Raw genomic sequence first — 8,310 nt, forward strand, 5'->3', positions numbered from 1 at the left:
GAAGAAGCCTCACCTCTCCAGCTATAAGAGATCCTTCCTGCCCACAGCCATCAGCAACTATAACAACTCTTTTAACAAAACCAGGAGTATGAGCTACAACATTTATTTTCCCTTTGGGATTATTAAAGTATTTTTGAATTTGAATTTGAATTGAATGCTCTCATTTATTTTCACCTTTTTACCATGCTGTTCATTTCTTGTGATTAGAATTATACTTTTTTTTCATGACGTGGGTGTAATTTTTACAGCAGACTTTAGGTGGCGTATTGAATTAGAAGTACCGTTATAACAAGACGATGGTCTGATTATATCGTAATAATGTAACAAACAGTCCTGTAAAACAAAGCAGAAGTCTGCATTTATTAGCTCATATGCAGACTGACTCCCATTTTTTCCAATCTTTCGCGAACCACGTGATTTTCAGCATCCAATCGGCTCGCTGCCCGATCGGGGCGTTTGTTTTCCTTCTCCGGTCGTGCCTGTCTCCGTCCTGCCGTTTCTTCTCCATGGCAACGCGACAGTTAGGGTCCACGGTCGGATATTTCAAACACCCTGCCGCGGTGACAGCAGCTAGTGCGAATGTTGTTAGCTGGAAACGATTAATTTCCACGTCATTATCGCGTATTTGTCTGATATGAAATAGGAGGTTTTGCTACATAACAGGCGGGTATTTCATGAACGGTTTGTTGCCACCGACTGAGCTCCTCCCTCCTATATGATACAGAGGCTTTACGGGCGAAAACAGGGATTTATTTTCGACAAAGACGCACAGAAACCGATGGTGAGTGATGACGGATATTAGTAGCCTCCGTTTGAATGTCAGCAGGCTATTCTGATTCGACCACAACCGTGTCGGCTGTGCCTCCACCTGTGTGTGTCCTCCCACCAGGCAACCAGTGCCAAGAGGCCGTCCCTGCAGGGTCCGGTGCCCCCTCCCCGCAAGAAGACGGCCCCCAAGCCGGAGCTGACCGAGGAGCAGAAGCAGGAGATCAGGGAGGCCTTCGAGCTCTTCGATACGGACGGCTCTGGGTTCATAGACGTGAAGGAGCTCAAGGTAGGAGGAGCCGCCGGCGTGGCGTTAAACACCGCCTGGGTTTTTACGTCTTCTTTGTCCCCCGGCTCAGGTTGCAATGAGAGCTCTGGGGTTCGAGCCAAAGAAGGAGGAGATCAAGAAGATGATCGCAGAGGTGGATAAGGAGGGCACGGGAAAGATCTCCTTCACCGACTTCCTGTCAGTCATGACGCAGAAAATGGTACACAAACGCATGTTTATATATATATATACAGGTTAAACTTAAATGATGGGTGATTGTGGGCTTTGTGAGCACAGCTGAGACTGTTTGGAACATAACCAGTCTCCTTTTTTTCATTTCAGGCTGAAAAGGATTCCAAAGAGGAGATCATGAAGGCTTTCAGGCTGTTTGACGACGACGAGACGGGCAAGATCTCGTTCAAGAACCTGAAGAGAGTGGCCAAAGAGCTGGGAGAGAACCTGACGGACGAGGAGCTGCAGGTAATGTGCAGCAAAACACCATTCAGATTCCTCGAAGGAATACAGAGCAGCTTTAGGATAAAACTGTCTTGTGCTGAGAAGCGATGGAGTCGTAGAGCCATTTTGGTCAAAACTTGAACAATTCTATTGTGCACAATCTCATGCAAAACCATGACTTTCAACTACTGCCACATCAAATCTTAGCTCAGTGTCTGTAAAAGTGACTGAGTCACAACCATCTCTGTGCAGCTGTGGTGGCCATCTTGAATTGGATTGACTCCAAAAGTTAATCAGTTGTAGATGCACATGTGATGATTACTATCTTGGAATTTTCATTAAAATCCATCCAGTGGTTCACGAGGTATTTTGCTAACAGACGGACAGGGTAGATGCCAACAGTTAATGCTAAACTTTTAGGCAAAGATGAGATGATTGAATTATATTCATTTTTGTGTTTTCTAAGGTTAGTTGGCTGTGGCAGCCATCTTAAATCAGGTCGACTCCAAAGTTCCGTCACTTGTAGACATATATTCAGGAATGGTTCATGAGACACTTTGCTGACAGCCATTTTTTTCCCTGACGTCACTGCGTCACTCTCGAGATGTGTTCCCTGCAGGAGATGATAGATGAGGCAGACCGCGACGGCGACGGGGAGGTGAACGAGCAGGAGTTCCTGCGGATCATGAAGAAGACCTGCCTGTACTGACGGCCTTTCTGTGTGACGCTGTGAAAACCCCTCATTCCTACGTTGTGCCATGCATTTCACTTCACACCGGGCAGACCTACATCACCATCTGAACTCCAGCCGCCGCAGGCTTTAATTATGAGCGTCCAGTGCTGATCGTAACCAAAAACACATAGTTTATTAAACGGCGACAAAACACGATACGTTCCGACGCGATAAGCGGGCAGCGCTCCCTGTCACTCTGTGCCTCCTTCACGGCACGACGTCACGATCAGACACGTCCTCCTGCACCTGCGCACCTCCCACCACCTCTGAGCTACGAATGTTGCTGCGTTTCTCCATCAAGTATTTATCCTTCTGTTGTGCTTTTTTCCTGTTTTGTATTTTTGTGAACTGATGAGTAATTATGCACCCTTTAGTGTGGATTAAATATAATGAAGCAGTTCATCTCGCCTGTTGTTTTTCACACTTTATCAGCGTTTGGACAGCTTGACTTCTCGTTTTATCTGATTTATTTGTTTTTTTATCATAAATGCTTGACTTTCTTTGCCTGCTGTGACCAAAATGATCAAATTTTCCATCAGCAGGTTGATTTTTCACTAGTGCCACGATTTAACCCTTTTTTTTCACCTAACTCCATGTCGGCGAGCCAGATTTTTAGTCCTTAAAGCTCATCAGTTCTGACTGATGCGTCAGCAGCAGGTGTCCAGTTATCAGGGCTGCATTTGGTTCTTAAAGCACGTCAGAAAACGATATTCATCCATCCGGGCAGACTCATATTCCACTTTCAAATATTTCCCTGATAACAGAGGATTGATGCGGGAACAAACACCTATTTTTAATTTTGACAAATTCAGTTTTTAATGCTCAAACAGAAGCTAAAAGTAAAATTTTCTGTCACAGTCTGTCAGCAACACCTCATGACTCGAAACAAAAACATTGAATATTTCTGCTCAAGTTATTTATCTGACCTGTGTAAGCAAAATACGGCCCGAGGGCCAGAAGAGGCCCCTGGACCATCTTGATCTGGACCCCGTTGCCTTAAAATAAAACTTAAAAACATCTTGGAAAAAGACTAATGAAAACCCAAAATTTCATTGAGGAATTATTGAGCAAATGTAAACAAAATCAACAAGAAACACTGCTTATATTTCAAATTAAAACATAGATAAATGTGAGCAGAGTCTGCGGGTGTAGTGGCCAAAACGTGCCAAGGATGAATGCTCCAGAAATTGGATTATTTTTAGTCAAGAAGGGTCTCTAGTGTGTCCAAATTACACACTAGATATTCAAAGAAAGTATTGCTGGGTTTCAAACAAGTACCCCATCTATGCTACACATCTTCCATATCTACATGGAAGAATATTGTTTTAAAGCGGTCAATCTCAAAGCAGCAAAAAAGGTAAGCTACAGGACATGCTGCCATACAATACAAAGGGTTTTTTTTTCCTTTTCTTACATTGATTTATTTGAGAAATACAGGGAGCTTCGTGCGTTTCTTTTTCAGTTTAATGTTGTAGCTCAATTCCTTTTGAATCAAAATGGCTCCCTGGAGACAAAAGTTGCCCACTTCTGATTTTAATTGGAGGTGAAATACTTTTTATTTCTCTAGAAACGTCACAAACAGAAGTTGGGCCATCTGTTTATCTGCCAATCTCTGCGCACAAAGATGTCAGATGCTGGTTACAAATACAAAATTTTATTTGGAAATTCAAGAAAAACAGACAGCAGAAATATCTAAAAACACAAACTCATTAAAAAAAATTTTTTTTTAAAGATTTGGATTTCAGTAGCAAAAAGACAAAATCCTCAGAATCACATTATCCACAAACTCGACAGACAAATTCACAAACACAAACCTGCTGTCAAGCTTCAGATTTCACAGTTAAACACAGACGGTTAATAAAACGAACTCAGACTCGTTGAATGAGGTAGTTCGGATTTTTCCGGCTCAGCTTTCAGCCGAGTTTGGTCTTTGAGGCAAAGTCTGCGCTCAGCTTTCGCATCACCTCCGAGTGGCTCTGCCCCGCCAGCTCCTGCCGCACGCTGCCGTAGTTCTGTTTGACGAAGCTGGCGAAGGGCGTGGGGGCGCGCGGCGTGGAGGGCGCCAGCAGGACCAGCCGGCCCGTGCAGAGGGCGCACGCGAACCTCTGAGTGTCCAGAGACTTGGAATGGCGGCCGATCCTGTGGAGAAAACGGTACTCGCAGGTGAGCACAGAACGGTAAACAACGACCCCCCCACCCCCGTCAGCCCAGCTCACGTGTTCTGGCAGCGGGTGCACTGGTACTGGAACTTGTACTTGATGTCGTAGCTGTGGCAGCGGGTGACCACGGGCAGCTCCGGGTGCACGAACGTGGCTTTGCGGGCGTACAGCTTCCAGAAGCTGCCGTGTCCGTCCCGCACGCCGTTTATCAGCCACGTCGCAGCGTGACACATCTCGTGTATCAGCGTGTCCCTGAGACGATCTGGGACGAGGACAATCCTCGTTACGCTAGGTTCTTATTCGGGGACAGTTACAGCAAACTATTTGTCAAATTATTATTATTTTAAATAAAAAGGCATTACCTGCCGAGTCGCAGACTTTCACCGACAGCTCGATTCGGGCGTAGCGCTTCCCTCCACCCTTCTCCTGTCCCGTGACGCAGTAGCCAGCTGTTTTACGCATCTTCTTATTCCAGGTCACTGACATATTGGTTGGAAGCTGAAATATTTAGTAAAGAGAGAGAAATAAAGCAAAATGTTAATGAATAATGTCAAAAGTTTGGCACAAATGATGGAATAAGCGTTTCCTAGTGCTTAATTGAGTTAAGTTATAATGATACTGATAATACTGTTGCAATTTAACATTTATCCCTAATGCATTTAAATGGAAAAAGAAAAAAATAATAAAACATATCTGCAAAATGTCAGCAAACAAGCAGAAAGAACACCTTGTTGTCAAACACGCTGGTGTTGTACAGCTGGTAGAGTTTGCTCATGAGTTCTTCCTTGTTGGTCTTGAAACCGGCCCCGTAGGTGGAGCCGGGGTTGGTGAGCGACTCCAAGAAGCAGCCGGGAGTCTTGCACACCACCACCCTAGGAGGAAATTAATCAAGACTAACGTCTGTCAGTCAAATGTATTTACAGAGCACTTTTCAGTAACAAGGCGATCCACAGTGCCTTACAACGTTTTACATAAAAATACAGAGTCAAAACACACAACAATATCTACAATATGAGCTGGGATAATCTCAATGAAATCTAAAATAATCTAAATAATATCATGAAACTAAACATATCTAAAACATGAGCTAAGATAGTCAAAACAGACAACATCTAAAATATGAGCTGGGAAAATCTAAGATAATCTAAATGAAAAACACACACAAGATAAACTGAGGAAAACCAAACTATGATATAATGAAAGCTAACATAAACTGAAGTAGGATTTAAACACCTTAGTTGATCAGACATGATAAAAACTAAACTAAAAGGTACCGAAAGGCTAACTAAGAGTACCGAGGGCCAGCTGAGAGCTAAATACATTTTAATGAAAGGCCAACTAAAAGTGTCAGTAATAAATAAAAATTAAGGGAGGGAGCAATAAGGGGAGAAGCTTTGACAGATGGTCATGCGGGGAAATATAAAAACAATAAAAAGGTCCAACATCGAGGTGTGAATGTGAAGTACCTGCTCAGGGCGCCGTGTCTGGGCTCAGTCTGACAGACTTTAGGCTTCACGATGGACGAGCTTCCCTTCGTCCTCACACGTCGAGGCGTTTCCCTTGACGACTTGGGGTTTGGTGTCGTGAACGACTTCACAGCAGGCGCAGAAACAACAGGATCCTTATTGGATTCTACATTTAAGAACAAGACAGAGAGAAAAATAAATAAATAAAAATCAGCCTTTTGATTAAGGAAGTCAAAATATTCATCGCCGACTTTACCTCTGGTGGTTTTAGGCGAGAATGAGGTGCCTGTGAGGTTGTTTTTCCTTTTGAGCCTCTCCAGCAAGGACACAAACTCCTCCTCAGAGCTGCCCGACTCCTCCAGTGCAGCGGGGGCTGAAAACGTGCGCACGGACGACACCGCCGGCGCCCGAGCTTCGATGGGAGGAAAATTGAGAAGAGAAGAGCCGGGGGGCAAAGGTGGCGACGGCGTACAGTTCTCCTCGTCATTCTTGTCATCCTTGGCCTTACTGGCCTTCGGATGGGGCTTGGGCTTTGAATGACGCGTCCTCCAGGAACTCCTAATGACAACATTATCATCGTCATCGTCCTCGCTGTCACTAACAAACACGGGTGAGTTCAGCAGAGATAGCGGTCTCCTGAACGGATGACGGGCTGCTGGAGTGTTGTTCTTGTCTGGAACTGCAAAACAAACAAACAAAAAAGCACAAATAATTTCTAATGTAAATGCACAAACAGGTCAGATGTGTGACTTGGTTAAAAAGATGAACGTACAACGTACAAGGATCTGCACTAATAATCCTCTAATTTAATGTGAACCCAAACGGGACACATTTCAGCATGAAGCCGTCATCAAAATACAGGATTTTTCACACAGTGACTGAGTGCTGGCTCTCGTACGCTGAGTGATCTTTAGCAAACATAATATTGAGCCTAAAATGTAAGTTTTCGAATTTAAGCTGATTTAAGCTGATCTTAGCAAAGTTAGACCAAAAACCTGCAGTTAAAAAAAAAGACTTCTTGTCTTGTATTTTAGTATAAAACTCCACCAGGCTCATTTGCAAACACAGACGAGCAAAAGACAATTTAAAATTACCCTTAAAATTAGATTTTGTCTTAATAAAGTCTTCATCAGATGAGCAGTAGTCCACTATGAAGTTTTTGAGGCTGTCACAGAAAGACAAGGAGAAAAGAGGTTATTTGGAACAGAATTTAAAAATAATAATTATTATAAAATTAAAAACTCGCCTATCTTCACTGCCACTCTCAGGTTTTTTCCTGGGTTTGGTAGCAGGGGTTTTCACTCTGTCCAAAACTATTGTGCAAACAGAAAAATATATTTAAAAAAAAAGCATAGCTTTACAACTAAATGTTACATTTTGGGACCAAAAAAAAAAGAGGCTCGGCACTTACATGTCTCAAAGGCGACTTCATCGTCTGAGCTCAGCACAAGAACTTCTGAGCTGAACAAATCAAATGTTTAAACTTTAGCACACTGTCGAGTGTGATCACAAGATTAAAAATAAATAAATAAATAAACAGACAGAAATGAATAAACTTGGCTTTAGTTTCCATACCTGTCTGTTCCAGCAGCACTGCGAGGTTTCCGGGGTTTTGTTTTAGGTGTAAACTTTTCCACAAGAACTAAAATGATAAAAAATAGAAAAAGAGGCAATAATAAAAGAAAAAAAATCCCTGTTTTTATTTTGCATGCGTGTGCCTGAAGATGATGTAGGTTTCCCTCACAGTTATCAAACTCTTCATCACTGGAGTCTCTCGGCGCGCAGGACGGAGGCTCGCTTGTTGCTTCGTGACGAGTTTTACCCATTTCACCCTTCAGCTAAAAATCACAGCAGCGTGGGGTTATGACATTACAACACCCAATACACGGACTCGTGAGCTGCTAACAAAAACAACAACAACAACCGACCTTGTTTTCTGCAGCCTCCAGTCCTCCGTCATCCACCCACCCCATCTTTTGTGAGACTCTTTCAAACAAATTGCAGAGCTCATCGTTCATCTCCTCCTGTGTAAAAAGGAATAAACGCATCACCATATGCTCTGTAGATTAAGAAATGATAACTAGCAAATTGTGCCAATAAAGAGTGATCATTTAACCCAAATCTCCTACAGGATAAATATAGCCTGGCTAGCTAGTTAGCATTTCGGCTAACATTTCGCTAAAACACACGAACATGTAGAGGCTAATACTAGCTTGTTTATATTTTATCGCCATAATGATATATCACAAAAAACAAAACCTTCATCTAAAATAAAATGTCTTTCTAATATATAGTTTCATTTGGGTTTGAGTACCAAAAGTGTTTCGCTTGTTTTAAAATACGACGGAAAGAAATCGTGAAGCTGAATTCAAACGGCGCACCGGAAGTTGTCATGAAGTTTTCTGACCAATCAGAGGCGGCCTCAAGTAACGAGTCAACGAGTCCCCGCCCACCACCTAACAA

General features: G+C 43.0%; 2 protein-coding genes across 4 annotated transcripts; one reads left to right on the forward strand and one right to left on the reverse strand.

The window, feature by feature from the left end:
• Positions 1-485: 485 nt before the first annotated feature.
• Positions 486-2,624, forward strand: cetn2 (centrin, EF-hand protein, 2). Of its 2 annotated transcripts, none has more exons than XM_017424056.3 (5): positions 486-781; positions 890-1,054; positions 1,125-1,253; positions 1,376-1,513; positions 2,094-2,624. In XM_017424056.3, the coding sequence occupies exons 1-5, from the start codon at positions 716-718 to the stop codon at positions 2,196-2,198; spliced, it is 603 nt and encodes a 200-aa protein (XP_017279545.1). In that variant the 5' UTR covers positions 486-715; the 3' UTR covers positions 2,199-2,624. The 2 variants fall into 2 exon arrangements, with proteins under 2 accessions (XP_017279545.1, XP_017279546.1); XM_017424057.3 differs by having other exon boundaries at positions 493-781; positions 2,109-2,624.
• A 1,236-nt stretch (positions 2,625-3,860) lies between these two features.
• gcna (germ cell nuclear acidic peptidase) lies at positions 3,861-8,257 on the reverse strand. Of its 2 annotated transcripts, none has more exons than XM_025007612.2 (13): positions 8,162-8,257; positions 7,776-7,871; positions 7,592-7,685; positions 7,423-7,489; positions 7,259-7,308; positions 7,094-7,160; positions 6,942-7,012; positions 6,104-6,526; positions 5,848-6,013; positions 5,109-5,253; positions 4,744-4,879; positions 4,439-4,643; positions 3,861-4,361 (listed from the first exon to the last, which is right to left on the reverse strand). In XM_025007612.2, exons 2-13 carry the CDS (start codon positions 7,863-7,865, stop codon positions 4,136-4,138), a joined length of 1,740 nt encoding a protein of 579 aa, XP_024863380.1. In that variant the 5' UTR covers positions 7,866-7,871; positions 8,162-8,257; the 3' UTR covers positions 3,861-4,135. The 2 variants fall into 2 exon arrangements, with proteins under 2 accessions (XP_024863380.1, XP_037833542.1); XM_037977614.1 differs by having other exon boundaries at positions 7,776-7,872; positions 8,165-8,243.
• Positions 8,258-8,310: the final 53 nt, after the last annotated feature.

The sequence above is a fragment of the Kryptolebias marmoratus genome, linkage group LG9, assembly GCF_001649575.2.
Source record: "Kryptolebias marmoratus isolate JLee-2015 linkage group LG9, ASM164957v2, whole genome shotgun sequence".
In the NCBI taxonomy this organism is placed as follows: Eukaryota; Metazoa; Chordata; class Actinopteri; order Cyprinodontiformes; family Rivulidae; genus Kryptolebias; species Kryptolebias marmoratus.

Excerpts from the sequence above, each read along its gene's own strand:
- cetn2 (XM_017424056.3), top strand. The coding sequence starts at position 716 with ATGATACAGAGGCTTTACGGGCGAAAACAGGGATTTATTTTCGACAAA. Across the intron at positions 1,055-1,124 it reads TAGACGTGAAGGAGCTCAAG|GTTGCAATGAGAGCTCTGGG; the intron begins GTAGGAGGAGCC and ends CCCCCGGCTCAG. Across the intron at positions 1,254-1,375 it reads CAGTCATGACGCAGAAAATG|GCTGAAAAGGATTCCAAAGA; the intron begins GTACACAAACGC and ends TTTTCATTTCAG.
- gcna (XM_037977614.1), bottom strand. The coding sequence starts at position 8,241 with ATGACAACTTCCGGTGCGCCGTTTGAATTCAGCTTCACGATTTCTTTC. Across the intron at positions 7,161-7,258 it reads TGAAGTCGCCTTTGAGACAT|TTTTGGACAGAGTGAAAACC; the intron begins GTAAGTGCCGAG and ends TTTGCACAATAG. Across the intron at positions 7,013-7,093 it reads GAGAGTGGCAGTGAAGATAG|CCTCAAAAACTTCATAGTGG; the intron begins GCGAGTTTTTAA and ends TTTCTGTGACAG.